The following is a 24,797-nucleotide window of genomic DNA, read 5'->3' on the forward strand; positions in this document are numbered from 1 at the left end:
TGGACAAGTCCCCAGGTCCGGATGGGATCTATCCCAGGTTACTGAGGGAAGCGAGAGAGGAAATAGCTGGGGCCTTAACAGATATCTTTGCAGCATCCTTAAACATGGGTGAGGTCCCGGAGGACTGGAGAATTGCTAATGTTGTCCCCTTGTTTAAGAAGGGTAGCAGGGATAATCCAGGTAATTATAGACCGGTGAGCCTGACGTCAGTGGTAGGGAAGCTGCTGGAGAAGATACTGAGGGATAGGATCTATTCCCATCTGGAAGAAAATGGGTTATCAGTGATAGGCAACATGGTTTTGTGCAGGGAAGGTCATGTCTTACCAACTTAAGAGAATTCTTTGAGGAAGTGACAAAGTTGATTGATGAGGGAAGGGCTGTAGATGTCATATACATGGACTTCAGTAAGGCGTTTGACAAGGTTCCCCATGGTAGGTTGATGGAGAAAGTGAAGTCGCATGGGGTCCAAGGTGTACTAGCTAGATGGATAAAGAACTGGCTGGGCAATAGGAGACAGAGAGTAGCAGTGAAAGGGAGTTTCTCAAAATGGAGACATGTGACCAGTGGTGTTCCACAGGGATCCGTGCTGGGACCACTGTTGTTTGTGATATACATAAATGATTTGGAGGAAAGTATAGGTGGTCTGATTAGCAAGTTTGCAGACGACACTAAGATTGGTGGAGTAGCAGATAGTGAAGGGGACTGTCAGAGAAGACAGCAGAATATAGATAGACTGGAGAGTTGGGCAGAGAAATGACAGATGGAGTTCAATCCGGGCAAATGCGAGGTGATGCATTTTGGAAGATCCAATTCAAGAGTGAACTATACAATAAATGGAAAAGTCCTGGGGAAAATTGATGTACAGATAGATTTGGGTGTTCAGGTCCATTGTTCCCTGAAGGTGGCAACGCAGGTCAATAGAGTGGTCAAGAAGGCATACGGCATGCTTTCCTTCATCGGACGGGGCATTGAGTACAAGAGTTGGCAGGTCATATTGCAGTTGTATAAGACTTTGGTTCGGCCACATTTGGAATACTGCGTGCAGTTCTGGTCGCCACATTACCAAAAGGATGTAGATGCTTTGGAGAGGCTGCAGAGGAGGTTCACCAGGATGTTGCCTGGTATGGAGGGTGCTAGCTATGAAGAGAGGTTGAGTAGATTAGGATTATTTTCATTAGAAAGACGGAGGTTGAGGGGGGACCTGATTGAGGTGTACAAAATCATGAGAGGTATAGACAGGGTGGATAGCAAGAAGCTTTTTCCCAGAGTGGGGGATTCAATTACTAGGGGTCACGAGTTCAAAGTGAGAGGGGAAAAGTTTAGGGGGGATATGCGTGGAAAGTTCTTTACGCAGAGGGTGTTGGGTGCCTGGAACGCGTTGCCAGTGGAGGTGGTAGACGCGGGAACAATAGCGTCTTTTAAGATGTATCTAGACAGATACATGAATGGGCAGGAAGAAAAGAGATACAGACCCTTAGAAAATAGGCGACATGTTTAGATAGAGGATCTGGATCGGCGCAGGCTTGGAGGGCCGAAGGGCCTGTTCCTGTGCTGTAATTTTCTTTGTTCTTTGTTCTACCACAACGTACTGCGGAAACACATTTCTCCTCATCTCCCCCTCTGGTTCTTTTGCCAAATACCTTAAATCTGTCTGGTTTCCGACCTCCTGTCACCAGAATTTTGAGCACAAACTCCAGGCTGACAGTCCCAATATAGCACTGAGGGAGTGCTGCACTGTCGGAGGGTCAGTACTGAGGGAGTGCTGCACTGTCGGAGGGTCAGTACAGAGGGAGTGCTGCACTGTCCGAGGGTCAGTACAGAGGGAGTGCTGCACTGTCAGAGGGTCAGTACTGAGGGAGTGCTGCACTGTCGGAGGGTCAGCACTGAGGGAGTGCTGCACTGTCGGAGGGTCAGTACTGAGGGAGTGCTGCACTGTCGGAGGGTCAGTACTGAGGGAGTGCTGCACTGTCGGAGGGTCAGTACTGAAAGAGTGCTGCCCTGTCAGAGGGTCAGTACTGAGGGAGTGCTGCACTGTCAGAGGGTCCGTACTGAGGGAGTGCTGCACTGTCGGAGGGTCAGTACTGAGGGAGTGCTGCACTGTCGGAGGGTCAGTACTGAGGGAGTGCTGCACTGTCGGAGGGTCAGCACTGAGGGAGTGCTGCACTGTCGGAGGGTCAGCACTGAGGGAGTGCTGCACTGTCGGAGGGTCAGTACTGAGGGAGTGCTGCGCTGTCGGAGGGTCAGTACTGAGGGAGTGCTGCACTGTCGGAGGGTCAGTACTGAGGGAGTGCTGCACTGTCGGAGGGTCAGTACTGAAAGAGTGCTGCCCTGTCAGAGGGTCAGTACTGAGGGAGTGCTGCACTGTCAGAGGGTCCGTACTGAGGGAGTGCTGCACTGTCGGAGGGTCAGTACTGAGGGAGTGCTGCGCTGTCGGAGGGTCAGTACTGAGGGAGTGCTGCACTGTCGGAGGGTCAGTACTGAGGGAGTGCTGCACTGTCGGAGGGTCAGTACTGAAAGAGTGCTGCCCTGTCAGAGGGTCAGTACTGAGGGAGTGCTGCACTGTCAGAGGGTCAGTACTGAGGGAGTGCTGCACTGTCGGAGGGTCAGTACTGAGGAAGTGCTGCACTGTCCGAGGGTCAGTACTGAGGGAGTGCTGCACTGTCCGAGGGTCAGTACTGAGGGAGTGCTGCACTGTCCGAGGGTCAGTACTGAGGGAATGCTGCGCTGTCGGAGGGTCAGTAGTGAGGGAGTGCTGCACTGTCGGAGGGTCAGTACTGAGGGAATGCTGCGCTGTCGGAGGGTCAGTACTGAGGGAGTGCTGCACTGTCGGAGGGTCAGTACTGAGGGAGTGTTGCACTGTCGGAGGGTCAGTACTGAGTGAGTGCTGCACTGTCGGAGGGTCAGGACTGAGGGAGTGCTGCCCTGTCAGCGGGTCAGTACTGAGGGAGTGCTGCACTGTCGGAGGGTCAGTACTGAGGGAGTGCTGCACTGTCGGAGGGTCAGTACTGAGGGAGGGCTGCACTGTCGGAGGGTCAGTACTGAGGGAGTGCTGCACTGTCGGAGGGTCAGTACTGAGGGTGTGTTGCTCTGTCGGAGAGTCCGTACTGAGGGAGTGCTGCACTGTCGGAGGGTCAGTACTGAGGGTGTGTTGCTCTGTCGGAGAGTCCGTACTGAGGGAGTGCTGCACTGTCGGAGGGTCAGTACTGAGGGAGTGCTGTACTGTCGGCGGGTCAGTACTGAGGGAGTGCTGCACTGTCGGAGGGTCAGTACAGAGGGAGTGCTGCACTGTCGGAGGGTCAGTACTGAGGGTGTGTTGCTCTGTCGGAGAGTCCGTACTGAGGGAGTGCTGCACTGTCGGAGGGTCAGTACTGAGGGAGTGCTGCACTGTCGGCGGGTCAGTAGTGAGGGAGTGCTGCACTGTCGGAGGGTCAGTACTGAAAGAGTGCTGCCCTGTCAGAGGGTCAGTACTGAGGGAGTGCTGCACTGTCAGAGGGTCAGTACTGAGGGAGTGCTGCACTGTCGGAGGGTCAGTACTGAGGGAGTGCTGCACTGTCCGAGGGTCAGTACTGAGGGAGTGCTGCACTGTCGGAGGGTCAGTAGTGAGGGAGTGCTGCACTGTCGGAGGGTCAGTACTGAGGGAATGCTGCGCTGTCGGAGGGTCAGTACTGAGGGAGTGCTGCCCTGTCAGCGGGTCAGTACTGTGGGAGTGCTGCACTGTCGGAGGGTCAGTCCTGAGGGAGTGCTGCACTGTCGGAGGGTCAGTACTGAGGGTGTGTTGCTCTGTTGGAGAGTCCGTACTGAGGGAGTGCTGCACTGTCGGAGGGTCAGTACTGAGGGAGTGCTGCACTGTCGGAGGGTCAGTACTGAGGGAGTGCTGCACTGTCGGCGGGTCAGTACTGAGGGAGTGCTGCACTGTCGGAGGGTCAGTACTGAGGGAGTGCTGCACTGTCGGAGAGTCAGTACTGAGGGAGTGCTGCACTGTCGGAGGGTCAGTACTGAGGGTGTGTTGCTCTGTCGGAGAGTCCGTACTGAGGGAGTGCTGCACTGTCGGAGGGTCAGTACTGAGGGAGTGCTGCACTGTCAGAGGGTCAGTACTGAGGGAGTGCTGCACTGTCGGATGGTCAGTACTGAGGGAGCATTGCACTGTCAGAAGGTCAGTACTGAGGGAGTGCTGCACTGTCGGAGGGTCAGTACTGAGGGAGTGCTGCACTGTCGGAGAGTCAGTACTGAGGGAGTGCTGCACTGTCGGAGGGTCAGTACTGAGGGTGTGTTGCTCTGTCGGAGAGTCCGTACTGAGGGAGTGCTGCACTGTCGGAGGGTCAGTACTGAGGGAGTGCTGCACTGTCGGAGGGTCAGTACTGAGGGAGTGCTGCACTGTCGGAGAGTCAGTACTGAGAGAGTGCTGCACTGCCGGAGAGTCAGTACTGAGGGAGTGCTGCACAATCGGAGGGTCAGTACTGAGGGAGTGCTGCACTGTCGGAGAGTCAGTACTGAGGGAGTGCTGCACTGTCGGAGAGTCAGTACTGAGGGAGTGCTGCACTGTCAAAGGGTCAGTACTGAGGGAGTGCCGCACTGTCGGAGTGTCAGTACTGAGGGAGTGCTGCACTGTCGGAGAGTCAGTACTGAGGGAGTGCTGCACTGTCGGAGGGTCAGTACTGAGGGAGTGCTGCACTGTCGGAGGGTCAGTACTGAGGGAGTGCTGCACTGTCGGAGTGTCAGTACTGAGGGAGTGCTGCACTGTCAGAGGGTCAGTACTGAGGGAGTGCTGCACTGTCAGAGGGTCAGTACTGAGGGAGTGCTGCACTGTCGGAGGGTCAGTACTGAGGGAGTGCTGCACTGCAGGAGGGTCAGTACTGAGGGAGTGCTGCACTGTCGGAGGGTCAGTACTGAGGGAGTGCTGCACTGTCGGAGAGTCAGTACTGAGGGAGTGCTGCACTGTCGGAGGGTCAGTACTGAGGGAGTGCCGCACTGTCAGAGGGTCAGTACTGAGGGAGTGCTGCACTGTCGGAGGGTCAGTACTGAGGGAGTGCTGCACTGTCAGAGGGTCAGTACTGAGGGAGTGCTGCACTGTCGGAGGGTCAGTACTGAGGGAGTGCTGCACTGTCGGAGAGTCAGTACTGAGGGAGTGCTGCACTGTCGGAGGGTCAGTACTGAGGGTGTGTTGCTCTGTCGGAGAGTCCGTACTGAGGGTGTGCTGCACTGTCGGAGGGTCAGTACTGAGGGAGTGCTGCACTGTCAGAGGGTCAGTACTGAGGGAGTGCTGCACTGTCGGATGGTCAGTACTGAGGGAGTGCTGCACTGTCGGAGAGTCAGTACTGAGGGAGTGCTGCACTGTCGGAGGGTCAGTACTGAGGGTGTGTAGCTCTGTCGGAGAGTCCGTACTGAGGGAGTGCTGCACTGTCGGAGGGTCAGTACTGTGGGAGTGCTGCACTGTCGGAGGGTCAGTACTGAGGGAGTGCTGCACTGTCGGAGAGTCAGTACTGAGAGAGTACTGCACTGCCGGAGGGTCAGTACTGAGGGAGTGCTGCACTGTCGGAGAGTCAGTACTGAGGGGGTGCTGCACAATCGGAGGGTCAGTACTGAGGGAGTGCTGCACTGTCGGAGAGTCAATACTGAGGGAGTGCTGCACTGTCGGAGAGTCAGTACTGAGGGAGTGCTGCACTGTCAAAGGGTCAGTACTGAGGGAGTGCTGCACTGTCGGAGAGTCAGTACTGAGGGAGTGCTGCACTGTCGGAGGGTCAGTACTGAGGGAGTGCTGCACTGTCGGAGGGGCAGTACTGAGGGAGTGCTGCACTGTCGGAGGGTCAGTACTGAGGGAGTGCTGCACTGTCAGAGGGACAGTACTGAGGGAGTGCCGCACTGTCGGAGTGTCAGTACTGAGGGAGTGCTGCACTGTCGGAGAGTCAGTACTGAGGGAGTGCTGCACTGTCGGAGGGTCAGTACTGAGGGAGTGCTGCACTGTCGGAGTGTCACTACTGAGGGAGTGCTGCACTGTCGGAGGGTCAGTACTGAGGGAGTGTTGCACTGTCAGAGGGGCAGTACTGAGGGAGTGCTGCACTGTCGGAGGGTCAGTACTGAGGGAGTGCTGTACTGTCAGAGGGACAGTACTGAGGGAGTGCTGCACTGTCGGAGGGTCAGTACTGAGGGAGTGCTGCACTGTCGGAGGGTCAGTACTGAGGGAGTGCTGCACTGCAGGAGGGTCAGTACTGAGGGAGTGCTGCACTGTCGGAGGGTCAGTACTGAGGGAGTGCCGCACTGCCGGAGGGTCAGTACTGAGGGAGTGCCGCACTGCCGGAGGGTCAGTACTGAGGGAGTGCCGCACTGTCAGAGGGTCAGTACTGAGGGAGTGCTGCACTGTCGGAGGGTCAGTACTGAGGGAGTGCTGCACTGTCGGCGGGTCAGTACTGAGGGAGTGCTGCACTGTCGGAGGGTCAGTACTGAGGGAGTGCTGCACTGTCGGAGAGTCAGTACTGAGGGAGTGCTGCACTGTCGGAGGGTCAGTACTGAGGGTGTGTTGCTCTGTCGGAGAGTCCGTACTGAGGGTGTGCTGCACTGTCGGAGGGTCAGTACTGAGGGAGTGCTGCACTGTCAGAGGGTCAGTACTGAGGGAGTGCTGCACTGTCGGATGGTCAGTACTGAGGGAGTGCTGCACTGTCGGAGAGTCAGTACTGAGGGAGTGCTGCACTGTCGGAGGGTCAGTACTGAGGGTGTGTAGCTCTGTCGGAGAGTCCGTACTGAGGGAGTGCTGCACTGTCGGAGGGTCAGTGCTGTGGGAGTGCTGCACTGTCGGAGGGTCAGTACTGAGGGTGTGTAGCTCTGTCGGAGAGTCCGTACTGAGGGAGTGCTGCACTGTCGGAGGGTCAGTACTGTGGGAGTGCTGCACTGTCGGAGGGTCAGTACTGAGGGAGTGCTGCACTGTCGGAGGGTCAGTACTGAGGGTGTGTAGCTCTGTCGGAGAGTCCGTACTGAGGGAGTGCTGCACTGTCGGAGGGTCAGTACTGTGGGAGTGCTGCACTGTCGGAGGGTCAGTACTGAGGGAGTGCTGCACTGTCGGAGAGTCAGTACTGAGAGAGTGCTGTACTGCCGGAGGGTCAGTACTGAGGGAGTGCTGCACTGTCGGAGAGTCAGTACTGAGGGAGTGCTGCACAATCGGAGGGTCAGTACTGAGGGAGTGCTGCACTGTCGGAGAGTCAGTACTGAGGGAGTGCTGCACTGTCGGAGAGTCAGTACTGAGGGAGTGCTGCACTGTCAAAGGGTCAGTACTGAGGGAGTGCCGCACTGTCGGAGTGTCCGTACTGAGGGAGTGCTGCACTGTCGGAGAGTCAGTACTGAGGGAGTGCTGCACTGTCGGAGGGTCAGTACTGAGGGAGTGCTGCACTGTCGGAGTGTCAGTACTGAGGGAGTGCTGCACTGTCGGAGGGTCAGTACTGAGGGAGTGTTGCACTGTCAGAGGGGCAGTACTGAGGGAGTGCTGCACTGTCGGAGGGTCAGTACTGAGGGAGTGCTGCACTGTCAGAGGGACAGTACTGAGGGAGTGCCGCACTGTCGGAGTGTCAGTACTGAGGGAGTGCTGCACTGTCGGAGAGTCAGTACTGAGGGAGTGCTGCACTGTCGGAGGGTCAGTACTGAGGGAGTGCTGCACTGTCGGAGTGTCACTACTGAGGGAGTGCTGCACTGTCGGAGGGTCAGTACTGAGGGAGTGCTGCACTGTCGGCGGGTCAGTACTGAGGGAGTGCTGCACTGTCGGAGGGTCAGTACTGAGGGAGTGCTGCACTGTCGGAGAGTCAGTACTGAGGGAGTGCTGCACTGTCGGAGGGTCAGTACTGAGGGTGTGTTGCTCTGTCGGAGAGTCCGTACTGAGGGTGTGCTGCACTGTCGGAGGGTCAGTACTGAGGGAGTGCTGCACTGTCAGAGGGTCAGTACTGAGGGAGTGCTGCACTGTCGGATGGTCAGTACTGAGGGAGTGCTGCACTGTCGGAGAGTCAGTACTGAGGGAGTGCTGCACTGTCGGAGGGTCAGTACTGAGGGTGTGTAGCTCTGTCGGAGAGTCCGTACTGAGGGAGTGCTGCACTGTCGGAGGGTCAGTGCTGTGGGAGTGCTGCACTGTCGGAGGGTCAGTACTGAGGGTGTGTAGCTCTGTCGGAGAGTCCGTACTGAGGGAGTGCTGCACTGTCGGAGGGTCAGTACTGTGGGAGTGCTGCACTGTCGGAGGGTCAGTACTGAGGGAGTGCTGCACTGTCGGAGGGTCAGTACTGAGGGTGTGTAGCTCTGTCGGAGAGTCCGTACTGAGGGAGTGCTGCACTGTCGGAGGGTCAGTACTGTGGGAGTGCTGCACTGTCGGAGGGTCAGTACTGAGGGAGTGCTGCACTGTCGGAGAGTCAGTACTGAGAGAGTGCTGTACTGCCGGAGGGTCAGTACTGAGGGAGTGCTGCACTGTCGGAGAGTCAGTACTGAGGGAGTGCTGCACAATCGGAGGGTCAGTACTGAGGGAGTGCTGCACTGTCGGAGAGTCAGTACTGAGGGAGTGCTGCACTGTCGGAGAGTCAGTACTGAGGGAGTGCTGCACTGTCAAAGGGTCAGTACTGAGGGAGTGCCGCACTGTCGGAGTGTCCGTACTGAGGGAGTGCTGCACTGTCGGAGAGTCAGTACTGAGGGAGTGCTGCACTGTCGGAGGGTCAGTACTGAGGGAGTGCTGCACTGTCGGAGTGTCAGTACTGAGGGAGTGCTGCACTGTCGGAGGGTCAGTACTGAGGGAGTGTTGCACTGTCAGAGGGGCAGTACTGAGGGAGTGCTGCACTGTCGGAGGGTCAGTACTGAGGGAGTGCTGCACTGTCAGAGGGACAGTACTGAGGGAGTGCCGCACTGTCGGAGTGTCAGTACTGAGGGAGTGCTGCACTGTCGGAGAGTCAGTACTGAGGGAGTGCTGCACTGTCGGATGGTCAGTACTGAGGGAGCATTGCACTGTCAGAAGGTCAGTACTGAGGGAGTGCTGCACTGTCGGAGGGTCAGTACTGAGGGAGTGCTGCACTGTCGGAGAGTCAGTACTGAGGGAGTGCTGCACTGTCGGAGGGTCAGTACTGAGGGTGTGTTGCTCTGTCGGAGAGTCCGTACTGAGGGAGTGCTGCACTGTCGGAGGGTCAGTACTGAGGGAGTGCTGCACTGTTGGAGGGTCAGTACTGAGGGAGTGCTGCACTGTCGGAGAGTCAGTACTGAGAGAGTGCTGCACTGCCGGAGAGTCAGTACTGAGGGAGTGCTGCACAATCGGAGGGTCAGTACTGAGGGAGTGCTGCACTGTCGGAGAGTCAGTACTGAGGGAGTGCTGCACTGTCGGAGAGTCAGTACTGAGGGAGTGCTGCACTGTCAAAGGGTCAGTACTGAGGGAGTGCCGCACTGTCGGAGTGTCAGTACTGAGGGAGTGCTGCACTGTCGGAGAGTCAGTACTGAGGGAGTGCTGCACTGTCGGAGGGTCAGTACTGAGGGAGTGCTGCACTGTCGGAGGGTCAGTACTGAGGGAGTGCTGCACTGTCAGAGTGTCAGTACTGAGGGAGTGCTGCACTGTCAGAGGGTCAGTACTGAGGGAGTGCTGCACTGTCAGAGGGTCAGTACTGAGGGAGTGCTGCACTGTCGGAGGGTCAGTACTGAGGGAGTGCTGCACTGCAGGAGGGTCAGTACTGAGGGAGTGCTGCACTGTCGGAGGGTCAGTACTGAGGGAGTGCTGCACTGTCGGAGAGTCAGTACTGAGGGAGTGCTGCACTGTCGGAGGGTCAGTACTGAGGGAGTGCCGCACTGTCAGAGGGTCAGTACTGAGGGAGTGCTGCACTGTCGGAGGGTCAGTACTGAGGGAGTGCTGCACTGTCAGAGGGTCAGTACTGAGGGAGTGCTGCACTGTCGGAGGGTCAGTACTGAGGGAGTGCTGCACTGTCGGAGAGTCAGTACTGAGGGAGTGCTGCACTGTCGGAGGGTCAGTACTGAGGGTGTGTTGCTCTGTCGGAGAGTCCGTACTGAGGGTGTGCTGCACTGTCGGAGGGTCAGTACTGAGGGAGTGCTGCACTGTCAGAGGGTCAGTACTGAGGGAGTGCTGCACTGTCGGATGGTCAGTACTGAGGGAGTGCTGCACTGTCGGAGAGTCAGTACTGAGGGAGTGCTGCACTGTCGGAGGGTCAGTACTGAGGGTGTGTAGCTCTGTCGGAGAGTCCGTACTGAGGGAGTGCTGCACTGTCGGAGGGTCAGTACTGTGGGAGTGCTGCACTGTCGGAGGGTCAGTACTGAGGGAGTGCTGCACTGTCGGAGAGTCAGTACTGAGAGAGTGCTGCACTGCCGGAGGGTCAGTACTGAGGGAGTGCTGCACTGTCGGAGAGTCAGTACTGAGGGGGTGCTGCACAATCGGAGGGTCAGTACTGAGGGAGTGCTGCACTGTCGGAGAGTCAGTACTGAGGGAGTGCTGCACTGTCGGAGAGTCAGTACTGAGGGAGTGCTGCACTGTCAAAGGGTCAGTACTGAGGGAGTGCCGCACTGTCGGAGTGTCAGTACTGAGGGAGTGCTGCACTGTCGGAGAGTCAGTACTGAGGGAGTGCTGCACTGTCGGAGGGTCAGTACTGAGGGAGTGCTGCACTGTCGGAGGGGCAGTACTGAGGGAGTGCTGCACTGTCGGAGGGTCAGTACTGAGGGAGTGCTGCACTGTCAGAGGGACAGTACTGAGGGAGTGCCGCACTGTCGGAGTGTCAGTACTGAGGGAGTGCTGCACTGTCGGAGAGTCAGTACTGAGGGAGTGCTGCACTGTCGGAGGGTCAGTACTGAGGGAGTGCTGCACTGTCGGAGTGTCACTACTGAGGGAGTGCTGCACTGTCGGAGGGTCAGTACTGAGGGAGTGTTGCACTGTCAGAGGGGCAGTACTGAGGGAGTGCTGCACTGTCGGAGGGTCAGTACTGAGGGAGTGCTGTACTGTCAGAGGGACAGTACTGAGGGAGTGCTGCACTGTCGGAGGGTCAGTACTGAGGGAGTGCTGCACTGTCGGAGGGTCAGTACTGAGGGAGTGCTGCACTGCAGGAGGGTCAGTACTGAGGGAGTGCTGCACTGTCGGAGGGTCAGTACTGAGGGAGTGCCGCACTGCCGGAGGGTCAGTACTGAGGGAGTGCCGCACTGCCGGAGGGTCAGTACTGAGGGAGTGCCGCACTGTCAGAGGGTCAGTACTGAGGGAGTGCTGCACTGTCGGAGGGTCAGTACTGAGGGAGTGCTGCACTGTCGGCGGGTCAGTACTGAGGGAGTGCTGCACTGTCGGAGGGTCAGTACTGAGGGAGTGCTGCACTGTCGGAGAGTCAGTACTGAGGGAGTGCTGCACTGTCGGAGGGTCAGTACTGAGGGTGTGTTGCTCTGTCGGAGAGTCCGTACTGAGGGTGTGCTGCACTGTCGGAGGGTCAGTACTGAGGGAGTGCTGCACTGTCAGAGGGTCAGTACTGAGGGAGTGCTGCACTGTCGGATGGTCAGTACTGAGGGAGTGCTGCACTGTCGGAGAGTCAGTACTGAGGGAGTGCTGCACTGTCGGAGGGTCAGTACTGAGGGTGTGTAGCTCTGTCGGAGAGTCCGTACTGAGGGAGTGCTGCACTGTCGGAGGGTCAGTGCTGTGGGAGTGCTGCACTGTCGGAGGGTCAGTACTGAGGGTGTGTAGCTCTGTCGGAGAGTCCGTACTGAGGGAGTGCTGCACTGTCGGAGGGTCAGTACTGTGGGAGTGCTGCACTGTCGGAGGGTCAGTACTGAGGGAGTGCTGCACTGTCGGAGGGTCAGTACTGAGGGTGTGTAGCTCTGTCGGAGAGTCCGTACTGAGGGAGTGCTGCACTGTCGGAGGGTCAGTACTGTGGGAGTGCTGCACTGTCGGAGGGTCAGTACTGAGGGAGTGCTGCACTGTCGGAGAGTCAGTACTGAGAGAGTGCTGTACTGCCGGAGGGTCAGTACTGAGGGAGTGCTGCACTGTCGGAGAGTCAGTACTGAGGGAGTGCTGCACAATCGGAGGGTCAGTACTGAGGGAGTGCTGCACTGTCGGAGAGTCAGTACTGAGGGAGTGCTGCACTGTCGGAGAGTCAGTACTGAGGGAGTGCTGCACTGTCAAAGGGTCAGTACTGAGGGAGTGCCGCACTGTCGGAGTGTCCGTACTGAGGGAGTGCTGCACTGTCGGAGAGTCAGTACTGAGGGAGTGCTGCACTGTCGGAGGGTCAGTACTGAGGGAGTGCTGCACTGTCGGAGTGTCAGTACTGAGGGAGTGCTGCACTGTCGGAGGGTCAGTACTGAGGGAGTGTTGCACTGTCAGAGGGGCAGTACTGAGGGAGTGCTGCACTGTCGGAGGGTCAGTACTGAGGGAGTGCTGCACTGTCAGAGGGACAGTACTGAGGGAGTGCCGCACTGTCGGAGTGTCAGTACTGAGGGAGTGCTGCACTGTCGGAGAGTCAGTACTGAGGGAGTGCTGCACTGTCGGAGGGTCAGTACTGAGGGAGTGCTGCACTGTCGGAGTGTCACAACTGAGGGAGTGCTGCACTGTCGGAGGGTCAGTACTGAGGGAGTGCTGCACTGTCGGCGGGTCAGTACTGAGGGAGTGCTGCACTGTCGGAGGGTCAGTACTGAGGGAGTGCTGCACTGTCGGAGAGTCAGTACTGAGGGAGTGCTGCACTGTCGGAGGGTCAGTACTGAGGGTGTGTTGCTCTGTCGGAGAGTCCGTACTGAGGGTGTGCTGCACTGTCGGAGGGTCAGTACTGAGGGAGTGCTGCACTGTCAGAGGGTCAGTACTGAGGGAGTGCTGCACTGTCGGATGGTCAGTACTGAGGGAGTGCTGCACTGTCGGAGAGTCAGTACTGAGGGAGTGCTGCACTGTCGGAGGGTCAGTACTGAGGGTGTGTAGCTCTGTCGGAGAGTCCGTACTGAGGGAGTGCTGCACTGTCGGAGGGTCAGTGCTGTGGGAGTGCTGCACTGTCGGAGGGTCAGTACTGAGGGTGTGTAGCTCTGTCGGAGAGTCCGTACTGAGGGAGTGCTGCACTGTCGGAGGGTCAGTACTGTGGGAGTGCTGCACTGTCGGAGGGTCAGTACTGAGGGAGTGCTGCACTGTCGGAGGGTCAGTACTGAGGGTGTGTAGCTCTGTCGGAGAGTCCGTACTGAGGGAGTGCTGCACTGTCGGAGGGTCAGTACTGTGGGAGTGCTGCACTGTCGGAGGGTCAGTACTGAGGGAGTGCTGCACTGTCGGAGAGTCAGTACTGAGAGAGTGCTGTACTGCCGGAGGGTCAGTACTGAGGGAGTGCTGCACTGTCGGAGAGTCAGTACTGAGGGAGTGCTGCACAATCGGAGGGTCAGTACTGAGGGAGTGCTGCACTGTCGGAGAGTCAGTACTGAGGGAGTGCTGCACTGTCGGAGAGTCAGTACTGAGGGAGTGCTGCACTGTCAAAGGGTCAGTACTGAGGGAGTGCCGCACTGTCGGAGTGTCCGTACTGAGGGAGTGCTGCACTGTCGGAGAGTCAGTACTGAGGGAGTGCTGCACTGTCGGAGGGTCAGTACTGAGGGAGTGCTGCACTGTCGGAGTGTCAGTACTGAGGGAGTGCTGCACTGTCGGAGGGTCAGTACTGAGGGAGTGTTGCACTGTCAGAGGGGCAGTACTGAGGGAGTGCTGCACTGTCGGAGGGTCAGTACTGAGGGAGTGCTGCACTGTCAGAGGGACAGTACTGAGGGAGTGCCGCACTGTCGGAGTGTCAGTACTGAGGGAGTGCTGCACTGTCGGAGAGTCAGTACTGAGGGAGTGCTGCACTGTCGGAGGGTCAGTACTGAGGGAGTGCTGCACTGTCGGAGTGTCACTACTGAGGGAGTGCTGCACTGTCGGAGGGTCAGTACTGAGGGAGTGTTGCACTGTCAGAGGGGCAGTACTGAGGGAGTGCTGCACTGTCGGAGGGTCAGTACTGAGGGAGTGCTGCACTGTCAGAGGGACAGTACTGAGGGAGTGCTGCACTGTCGGAGGGTCAGTACTGAGGGAGTGCTGCACTGTCGGAGGGTCAGTACTGAGGGAGTGCTGCACTGCAGGAGGGTCAGTACTGAGGGAGTGCTGCACTGTCGGAGGGTCAGTACTGAGGGAGTGCCGCACTGCCGGAGGGTCAGTACTGAGGGAGTGCCGCACTGCCGGAGGGTCAGTACTGAGGGAGTGCCGCACTGTCAGAGGGTCAGTACTGAGGGAGTGCTGCACTGTCGGAGGGTCAGTACTGAGGGAGTGCTGCACTGTCGGCGGGTCAGTACTGAGGGAGTGCTGCACTGTCGGAGGGTCAGTACTGAGGGAGTGCTGCACTGTCGGAGAGTCAGTACTGAGGGAGTGCTGCACTGTCGGAGGGTCAGTACTGAGGGTGTGTTGCTCTGTCGGAGAGTCCGTACTGAGGGTGTGCTGCACTGTCGGAGGGTCAGTACTGAGGGAGTGCTGCACTGTCAGAGGGTCAGTACTGAGGGAGTGCTGCACTGTCGGATGGTCAGTACTGAGGGAGTGCTGCACTGTCGGAGAGTCAGTACTGAGGGAGTGCTGCACTGTCGGAGGGTCAGTACTGAGGGTGTGTAGCTCTGTCGGAGAGTCCGTACTGAGGGAGTGCTGCACTGTCGGAGGGTCAGTACTGTGGGAGTGCTGCACTGTCGGAGGGTCAGTACTGAGGGAGTGCTGCACTGTCGGAGAGTCAGTACTGAGAGAGTGCTGCACTGCCGGAGGGTCAGTACTGAGGGAGTGCTGCACTGTCGGAGAGTCAGTACTGAGGGGGTGCTGCACAATCGGAGGGTCAGTACTGAGGGAGTGCTGCACTGTCGGAGAGTCAGTACTGAGGGAGTGCTGCACTGTCGGAGAGTCAGTACTGAGGGAGTGCTGCACTGTCAAAGGGTCAGTACTGAGGGAGTGCCGCACTGTCGGAGTGTCAGTACTGAGGGAGTGCTGCACTGTCGGAGAGTCAGTACTGAGGGAGTGCTGCACTGTCGGAGGGTCAGTACTGAGGGAGTGCTGCACTGTCGGAGTGTCAGTACTGAGGGAGTGCTGCACTGTCGGAGGGTCAGTACTGAGGGAGTGTTGCACTGTCAGAGGGGCAGTACTGAGGGAGTGCTGCACTGTCGGAGGGTCAGTACTGAGGGAGTGCTGCACTGTCAGAGGGACAGTACTGAGGGAGTGCCGCACTGTCGGAGTGTCAGTACTGAGGGAGTGCTGCACTGTCGGAGAGTCAGTACTGAGGGAGTGCTGCACTGTCGGAGGGTCAGTACTGAGGGAGTGCTGCACTGTCGGAGTGTCACTACTGAGGGAGTGCTGCACTGTCGGAGGGTCAGTACTGAGGGAGTGTTGCACTGTCAGAGGGGCAGTACTGAGGGAGTGCTGCACTGTCGGAGGGTCAGTACTGAGGGAGTGCTGCACTGTCAGAGGGACAGTACTGAGGGAGTGCTGCACTGTCGGAGGGTCAGTACTGAGGGAGTGCTGCACTGTCGGAGGGTCAGTACTGAGGGAGTGCTGCACTGCAGGAGGGTCAGTACTGAGGGAGTGCTGCACTGTCGGAGGGTCAGTACTGAGGGAGTGCCGCACTGCCGGAGGGTCAGTACTGAGGGAGTGCTGCACTGTCGGAGGGTCAGTACTGAGGGAGTGCCGCACTGTCGGAGGGTCAGTACTGAGGGAGCGCTGCACTGTCGGAGGGTCAGTCCTGAGGGAGTGCTGCACTGTCGGTGGGTCAGTACTGAGGGAGTGCTGCACTGTCAGAGGGTCAGTACTGAGGGAGTGCTGCACTGTCAGAGGGTCAGTACTGAGGGAGTGCTGCACTGTCGGAGGGTCAGTACTGAGGGAGTGCTGCACTGTCGGCGGGTCAGTACTGAGGGAGTGCTGCACTGTCGGAGGGTCAGTACTGAGGGAGTGCTGCACTGTCGGAGAGTCAGTACTGAGGGAGTGCTGCACTGTCGGAGGGTCAGTACTGAGGGTGTGTTGCTCTGTCGGAGAGTCCGTACTGAGGGTGTGCTGCACTGTCGGAGGGTCAGTACTGAGGGAGTGCTGCACTGTCAGAGGGTCAGTACTGAGGGAGTGCTGCACTGTCGGATGGTCAGTACTGAGGGAGTGCTGCACTGTCGGAGAGTCAGTACTGAGGGAGTGCTGCACTGTCGGAGGGTCAGTACTGAGGGAGTGCTGCACTGTCGGAGTGTCACTACTGAGGGAGTGCTGCACTGTCGGAGGGTCAGTACTGAGGGAGTGTTGCACTGTCAGAGGGGCAGTACTGAGGGAGTGCTGCACTGTCGGAGGGTCAGTACTGAGGGAGTGCTGCACTGTCAGAGGGAGAGTACTGAGGGAGTGCTGCACTGTCGGAGGGTCAGTACTGAGGGAGTGCTGCACTGTCGGAGGGTCAGTACTGAGGGAGTGCTGCACTGCAGGAGGGTCAGTACTGAGGGAGTGCTGCACTGTCGGAGGGTCAGTACTGAGGGAGTGCCGCACTGCCGGAGGGTCAGTACTGAGGGAGTGCCGCACTGCCGGAGGGTCAGTACTGAGGGAGTGCCGCACTGTCAGAGGGTCAGTACTGAGGGAGTGCTGCACTGTCGGAGGGTCAGTACTGAGGGAGTGCTGCACTGTCGGCGGGTCAGTACTGAGGGAGTGCTGCACTGTCGGAGGGTCAGTACTGAGGGAGTGCTGCACTGTCGGAGAGTCAGTACTGAGGGAGTGCTGCACTGTCGGAGGGTCAGTACTGAGGGTGTGTTGCTCTGTCGGAGAGTCCGTACTGAGGGTGTGCTGCACTGTCGGAGGGTCAGTACTGAGGGAGTGCTGCACTGTCAGAGGGTCAGTACTGAGGGAGTGCTGCACTGTCGGATGGTCAGTACTGAGGGAGTGCTGCACTGTCGGAGAGTCAGTACTGAGGGAGTGCTGCACTGTCGGAGGGTCAGTACTGAGGGTGTGTAGCTCTGTCGGAGAGTCCGTACTGAGGGAGTGCTGCACTGTCGGAGGGTCAGTACTGTGGGAGTGCTGCACTGTCGGAGGGTCAGTACTGAGGGAGTGCTGCACTGTCGGAGAGTCAGTAATGAGAGAGTGCTGCACTGCCGGAGGGTCAGTACTGAGGGAGTGCTGCACTGTCGGAGAGTCAGTACTGAGGGGGTGCTGCACAATCGGAGGGTCAGTACTGAGGGAGTGCTGCACTGTCGGAGAGTCAGTACTGAGGGAGTGCTGCACTGTCGGAGATTCAGTACTGAGGGAGTGCTGCACTGTCAAAGGGTCAGTACTGAGGGAGTGCCGCACTGTCGGAGTGTCAGTACTGAGGGAGTGCTGCACTGTCGGAGAGTCAGTACTGAGGGAGTGCTGCACTGTCGGAGGGTCAGTACTGAGGGAGTGCTGCACTGTCGGAGTGTCAGTACTGAGGGAGTGCTGCACTGTCGGAGGGTCAGTACTGAGGGAGTGTTGCACTGTCAGAGGGGCAGTACTGAGGGAGTGCTGCACTGTCGGAGGGTCAGTACTGAGGGAGTGCTGCACTGTCAGAGGGACAGTACTGAGGGAGTGCCGCACTGTCGGAGTGTAAGTACTGAGGGAGTGCTGCACTGTCGGAGAGTCAGTACTGAGGGAGTGCTGCACTGTCGGACGGTCAGTACTGAGGGAGTGCTGCACTGTTGGAGTGTCACTACTGAGGGAGTGCTGCACTGTCGGAGGGTCAGTACTGAGGGAGTGTTGCACTGTCAGAGGGGCAGTACTGAGGGAGTGCTGCACTGTCGGAGGGTCAGTACTGAGGGAGTGCTGCACTGTCAGAGGGACAGTACTGAGGGAGTGCTGCACTGTCGGAGGGTCAGTACTGAGGGAGTGCTGCACTGTCGGAGGGTCAGTACTGAGGGAGTGCTGCACTGCAGGAGAGTCAGTACTGAGGGAGTGCTGCACTGTCGGAGGGTCAGTACTGAGGGAGTGCCGCACTGCCGGAGGGTCAGTACTGAGGGAGTGCTGCACTGTCGGAGGGTCAGTACTGAGGGAGTGCCGCACTGTCGGAGGGTCAGTACTGAGGGAGCGCTGCACTGTCGGAGGGTCAGTCCTGAGGGAGTGCTGCACTGTCGGTGGGTCAGTACTGAGGGAGTGCTGCACTGTCGGAGGGTCAGTACTGAGGGAGTGCGGCACTGTCGGCGGGTCAGTACTGAGGGAGTGCTGCACTGTCAGAGGGTCAGTACTGAGGGAGTGCTGCACTGTCGGAGGGTCAGTACTGAGGGAGTGCTGCACTGTCAGAGGGTCAGTACTGAGGGAGTGCTGCACTGTCAGAGGGTCAGTACTGAGGGAGTGCTGCACTGTCGGAGGGTCAGTACTGAGGGAGTGCGGCACTGTCGGCGGGTCAGTACTGAGGGAGTGCTGCACTGTCGGAGGGTCAGTACTGAGGGAGTGCTGCACTGTCGGAGAGTCAGTACTGAGGGAGCGCTGCACTGTCGGAGGGTCAGTACTGAGGGTGTGTTGCTCTGTCGGAGAGTCCGTACTGAGGGTGTGCTGCACTGTCGGAGGGTCAGTACTGAGGGAGTGCTGCACTGTCAGAGGGTCAGTACTGAGGGAGTGCTGCACTGTCGGATGGTCAGTACTGAGGGAGTGCTGCACTGTCGGAGAGTCAGTACTGAGGGAGTGCTGCACTGTCGGAGGGTCAGTACTGAGGGTGTGTAGCTCTGTCGGAGAGTCCGTACTGAGGGAGTGCTGCACTGTCGGAGGGTCAGTACTGTGGGAGTGCTGCACTGTCGGAGGGTCAGTACTGAGGGAGTGCTGCACTGTCGGAGAGTCAGTACTGAGGGAGTGCTGCACTGTCGGAGAGTCAGTACTGAGGGAGTGCTGCACTGTCAAAGGGTCAGTACTGAGGGAGTGCCGCACTGTCGGAGTGTCCGTACTGAGGGAGTGCTGCACTGTCGGAGAGTCAGTACTGAGGGAGTGCTGCACTGTCGGAGGGTCAGTACTGAGGGAGGGCTGCACTGTCGGAGTGTCAGTACTGAGGGAGTGCTGCACTGTCGGAGGGTCAGTACTGAGGGAGTGTTGCACTGTCAGAGGGGCAGTACTGAGGGAGTGCTGCACTGTCGGAGGGTCAGTACTGAGGGAGTGCTGCACTGTCAGAGGGACAGTACTGAGGGAGTGCTGCTCTGTCGGAGGGTCAGTACTGAGGGAGTGCTGCACTGTCGGAGGGTCAGTACTGAGGGAGTGCTGCACTGCAGGAGGGTCAGTACTGAGGGAGTGCTGCACTGTCGGAGGGTCAGTACTGAGGGAGTGCCGCACTGCCGGAGGGTCAGTACTGAGGGAGTGCTGCACTGTCGGAGGGTCAGTACTGAGGGAGTGCCGCACTGTCGGAGGGTCAGTACTGAGGGAGTGCTGCACTGTCGGAGGGTCAGTCCTGAGGGAGTGCTGCACTGTCGGCGGGTCAGTACTGAGGGAGTGCTGCACTGTCGGAGGGTCAGTACTGAGGGAGTGTTGCACTGTCAGAGGGGCAGTACTGAGGGAGTGCTGCACTGTCGGAGGGTCAGTACTGAGGGAGTGCTGCACTGTCAGAGGGACAGTACTGAGGGAGTGCCGCACTGTCGGAGTGTCAGTACTGAGGGAGTGCTGCACTGTCGGAGAGTCAGTACTGAGGGAGTGCTGCACTGTCGGAGGGTCAGTACTGAGGGAGTGCTGCACTGTCGGAGTGTCACTACTGAGGGAGTGCTGCACTGTCGGAGGGTCAGTACTGAGGGAGTGTTGCACTGTCAGAGGGGCAGTACTGAGGGAGTGCTGCACTGTCGGAGGGTCAGTACTGAGGGAGTGCTGCACTGTCAGAGGGACAGTACTGAGGGAGTGCTGCACTGTCGGAGGGTCAGTACTGAGGGAGTGCTGCACTGTCGGAGGGTCAGTACTGAGGGAGTGCTGCACTGCAGGAGGGTCAGTACTGAGGGAGTGCTGCACTGTCGGAGGGTCAGTACTGAGGGAGTGCCGCACTGCCGGAGGGTCAGTACTGAGGGAGTGCTGCACTGTCGGAGGGTCAGTACTGAGGGAGTGCCGCACTGTCAGAGGGTCAGTACTGAGGGAGTGCTGCACTGTCGGAGGGTCAGTACTGAGGGAGTGCTGCACTGTCGGCGGGTCAGTACTGAGGGAGTGCTGCACTGTCGGAGGGTCAGTACTGAGGGAGTGCTGCACTGTCGGAGAGTCAGTACTGAGGGAGTGCTGCACTGTCGGAGGGTCAGTACTGAGGGTGTGTTGCTCTGTCGGAGAGTCCGTACTGAGGGTGTGCTGCACTGTCGGAGGGTCAGTACTGAGGGAGTGCTGCACTGTCAGAGGGTCAGTACTGAGGGAGTGCTGCACTGTCGGAGGGTCAGTACTGAGGGAGTGCCGCACTGTCGGAGGGTCAGTACTGAGGGAGTGCTGCACTGTCGGAGGGTCAGTCCTGAGGGAGTGCTGCACTGTCGGCGGGTCAGTACTGAGGGAGTGCTGCACTGTCGGAGGGTCAGTACTGAGGGAGTGTTGCACTGTCAGAGGGGCAGTACTGAGGGAGTGCTGCACTGTCGGAGGGTCAGTACTGAGGGAGTGCTGCACTGTCAGAGGGACAGTACTGAGGGAGTGCCGCACTGTCGGAGTGTCAGTACTGAGGGAGTGCTGCACTGTCGGAGAGTCAGTACTGAGGGAGTGCTGCACTGTCGGAGGGTCAGTACTGAGGGAGTGCTGCACTGTCGGAGTGTCACTACTGAGGGAGTGCTGCACTGTCGGAGGGTCAGTACTGAGGGAGTGTTGCACTGTCAGAGGGGCAGTACTGAGGGAGTGCTGCACTGTCGGAGGGTCAGTACTGAGGGAGTGCTGCACTGTCAGAGGGACAGTACTGAGGGAGTGCTGCACTGTCGGAGGGTCAGTACTGAGGGAGTGCTGCACTGTCGGAGGGTCAGTACTGAGGGAGTGCTGCACTGCAGGAGGGTCAGTACTGAGGGAGTGCTGCACTGTCGGAGGGTCAGTACTGAGGGAGTGCCGCACTGCCGGAGGGTCAGTACTGAGGGAGTGCTGCACTGTCGGAGGGTCAGTACTGAGGGAGTGCCGCACTGTCAGAGGGTCAGTACTGAGGGAGTGCTGCACTGTCGGAGGGTCAGTACTGAGGGAGTGCTGCACTGTCGGCGGGTCAGTACTGAGGGAGTGCTGCACTGTCGGAGGGTCAGTACTGAGGGAGTGCTGCACTGTCGGAGAGTCAGTACTGAGGGAGTGCTGCACTGTCGGAGGGTCAGTACTGAGGGTGTGTTGCTCTGTCGGAGAGTCCGTACTGAGGGTGTGCTGCACTGTCGGAGGGTCAGTACTGAGGGAGTGCTGCACTGTCAGAGGGTCAGTACTGAGGGAGTGCTGCACTGTCGGATGGTCAGTACTGAGGGAGTGCTGCACTGTCGGAGGGTCAGTACTGAGGGTGTGTAGCTCTGTCGGAGAGTCCGTACTGAGGGAGTGCTGCACTGTCGGAGGGTCAGTACTCTGGGAGTGCTGCACTGTCGGAGGGTCAGTACTGAGGGAGTGCTGCACTGTCGGAGGGTCAGTACTGAGGGAGTGCTGCACTGTCGGAGTGTCAGTACTGAGGGAGTGCTGCACTGTCGGAGGGTCAGTACTGAGGGAGTGTTGCACTATCAGAGGGGCAGTACTGAGGGAGTGCTGCACTGTCGGAGGGTCAGTACTGAGGGAGTGCTGCACTGTCAGAGGGACAGTACTGAGGGAGTGCCGCACTGTCGGAGTGTCAGTACTGAGGGAGTGCTGCACTGTCGGAGAGTCAGTACTGAGGGAGTGCTGCACTGTCGGAGGGTCAGTACTGAGGGAGTGCTGCACTGTCGGAGTGTCACTACTGAGGGAGTGCTGCACTGTCGGAGGGTCAGTACTGAGGGAGTGTTGCACTGTCAGAGGGGCAGTACTGAGGGAGTGCTGCACTGTCGGAGGGTCAGTACTGAGGGAGTGCTGCACTGTCAGAGGGACAGTACTGAGGGAGTGCTGCACTGTCGGAGGGTCAGTACTGAGGGAGTGCTGCACTGTCGGAGGGTCAGTACTGAGGGAGTGCTGCACTGCAGGAGGGTCAGTACTGAGGGAGTGCTGCACTGTCGGAGGGTCAGTACTGAGGGAGTGCCGCTCTGCCGGAGGGTCAGTACTGAGGGAGTGCTGCACTGTCGGAGGGTCAGTACTGAGGGAGTGCCGCACTGTCGGAGGGTCAGTACTGAGGGAGTGCTGCACTGTCGGAGGGTCAGTCCTGAGGGAGTGCTGCACTGTCGGTGGGTCAGTACTGAGGGAGTGCTGCACTGTCAGAGGGTCAGTACTGAGGGAGTGCTGCACTGTCAGAGGGTCAGTACTGAGGGAGTGCTGCACTGTCGGAGGGTCAGTACTGAGGGAGTGCTGCACTGTCGGCGGGTCAGTACTGAGGGAGTGCTGCACTGTCGGAGGGTCAGTACTGAGGGAGTGCTGCACTGTCGGAGAGTCAGTACTGAGGGAGTGCTGCACTGTCGGAGGGTCAGTACTGAGGGTGTGTTGCTCTGTCGGAGAGTCCGTACTGAGGGTGTGCTGCACTGTCGGAGGGTCAGTACTGAGGGAGTGCTGCACTGTCAGAGGGTCAGTACTGAGGGAGTGCTGCACTGTCGGATGGTCAGTACTGAGGGAGTGCTGCACTGTCGGAGAGTCAGTACTGAGGGAGTGCTGCACTGTCGGAGGGTCAGTACTGAGGGTGTGTAGCTCTGTCGGAGAGTCCGTACTGAGGGAGTGCTGCACTGTCGGAGGGTCAGTACTGTGGGAGTGCTGCACTGTCGGAGGGTCAGTACTGAGGGAGTGCTGCACTGTCGGAGAGTCAGTACTGAGAGAGTGCTGCACTGCCGGAGGGTCAGTACTGAGGGAGTGCTGCACTGTCGGAGAGTCAGTACTGAGGGAGTGCTGCACAATCGGAGGGTCAGTACTGAGGGAGTGCTGCACTGTCGGAGAGTCAGTACTGAGGGAGTGCTGCACTGTCGGAGAGTCAGTACTGAGGGAGTGCTGCACTGTCAAAGGGTCAGTACTGAGGGAGTGCCGCACTGTCGGAGTGTCCGTACTGAGGGAGTGCTGCACTGTCGGAGAGTCAGTACTGAGGGAGTGCTGCACTGTCGGAGGGTCAGTACTGAGGGAGTGCTGCACTGTCGGAGTGTCAGTACTGAGGGAGTGCTGCACTGTCGGAGGGTCAGTACTGAGGGAGTGTTGCACTGTCAGAGGGGCAGTACTGAGGGAGTGCTGCACTGTCGGAGGGTCAGTACTGAGGGAGTGCTGCACTGTCAGAGGGACAGTACTGAGGGAGTGCTGCACTGTCGGAGGGTCAGTACTGAGGGAGTGCTGCACTGTCGGAGGGTCAGTACTGAGGGAGTGCTGCACTGCAGGAGGGTCAGTACTGAGGGAGTGCTGCACTGTCGGAGGGTCAGTACTGAGGGAGTGCCACACTGCCGGAGGGTCAGTACTGAGGGAGTGCTGCACTGTCGGAGGGTCAGTACTGAGGGAGTGCCGCACTGTCGGAGGGTCAGTACTGAGGGAGTGCTGCACTGTCGGAGGGTCAGTCCTGAGGGAGTGCTGCACTGTCGGTGGGTCAGTACTGAGGGAGTGCTGCACTGTCAGAGGGTCAGTACTGAGGGAGTGCTGCACTGTCAGAGGGACAGTACTGAGGGAGTGCTGCACTGTCGGAGGGTCAGTACTGAGGGAGTGCTGCACTGTCGGAGGGTCAGTACTGAGGGAGTGCTGCACTGTCGGAGTGTCAGTACTGAGGGAGTGCTGCACTGTCGGAGGGTCAGTACTGAGGGAGTGCTGCACTGTCGGAGGGTCAGTACTGAGGGAGTGCTGCACTGTCGGAGGGTCAGTAGTTAGAGAGTGCATGACTACCTATTGAAGTGCCTCAAGACCCAGGCCATGGTTAAGATGCAGGTCCAAATCCAGTCGTGAATCTGACGCCGACTGAGGCTAAAATACAGGCTGAGATCAGGATTTGTTTCTTTACTTTATTCTGTCTCCTATTTTGAAGGGAGTATATCTGGAAATCGAAGGACTGCCAATATCCGGAGTATTGGATACTCGGACTTGTTTGTGTTGGGGAAGGACGATCTGGCCGAGGTGCTGATGGAGTTTCCTGAGGCCAAGCATATGCTGGAGGGAAAAGGCCGAGAGATGCTGCTGAAGATGGGGATGTTGGATGAGGCTGTGGCACAGCCGGAGTTGGGGAAAGAAAAACTGGCGAGTACGCTGGGGCGGCTGGAGATTGTCCTTGACTCGCTGCAAACCAAACTCGCTCGGCTGATTTCAGAGCTTGAATCCAGTGTCAAAAAAATAGATTTTCGCCTCAAACATCTTGAAAATGAGTTAGGCGTCTGGGTGGGGGTTGATGAGGACTTGGAGGGAGTAGGGGAAGCCGAGGATCATCGGCTGACTCAGGCCCAGTCCGAGACGCAGGCCCAAACACAGGCCCAGAACAGGATCCAGGCCCAGCCCCAGGCCAAGGCCCAGGATCATAGGCAGGCCCAGCATCAAACCCAGTCCAATGCTCAGTTATTGGTGCAGACCACGGAGTAATTTGAGGACTAACCAGGTTTAGGACAAAGCAGCCCGCTTGATTGGCACCCCACCTACAAACATTCACTCCCTCCACCACTGACACACAGTGGCAGCAGTGTGTACCATCACTGCAGCAACGCACCAAGGCTCCTTAGACAGCACCTTCCAAACCCGCAACCCCTACCAACTAGAAGGACAAGGGCAGCAAATGCATGGGAACACCACCACCTGCAAGTCCAAGTCACACACCATCCTCACTTTCCTTCACTGTCGCTGGGTCAAAATCCTCTAACTCCCTTCCTAACAGCACTGTGGG

General features: G+C 58.4%; 1 protein-coding gene across 1 annotated transcript in view; it reads left to right on the plus strand.

Moving 5' to 3' along the window:
* The window catches only part of cnga4 (cyclic nucleotide gated channel subunit alpha 4), a 41,537-nt gene extending 17,038 nt beyond the window's left edge, over positions 1-24,499 (plus strand). Inside the window, exon 5 of the mRNA XM_068032961.1 lies at positions 23,955-24,499. Coding sequence (XP_067889062.1) covers positions 23,955-24,499 — 545 coding nt within the window. The remainder of the gene's footprint in view (positions 1-23,954) is intronic.
* Positions 24,500-24,797: the final 298 nt, after the last annotated feature.

Source organism: Heterodontus francisci, chromosome 6, assembly GCF_036365525.1.
Source record: "Heterodontus francisci isolate sHetFra1 chromosome 6, sHetFra1.hap1, whole genome shotgun sequence".
Classification (NCBI taxonomy): Eukaryota; Metazoa; Chordata; class Chondrichthyes; order Heterodontiformes; family Heterodontidae; genus Heterodontus; species Heterodontus francisci.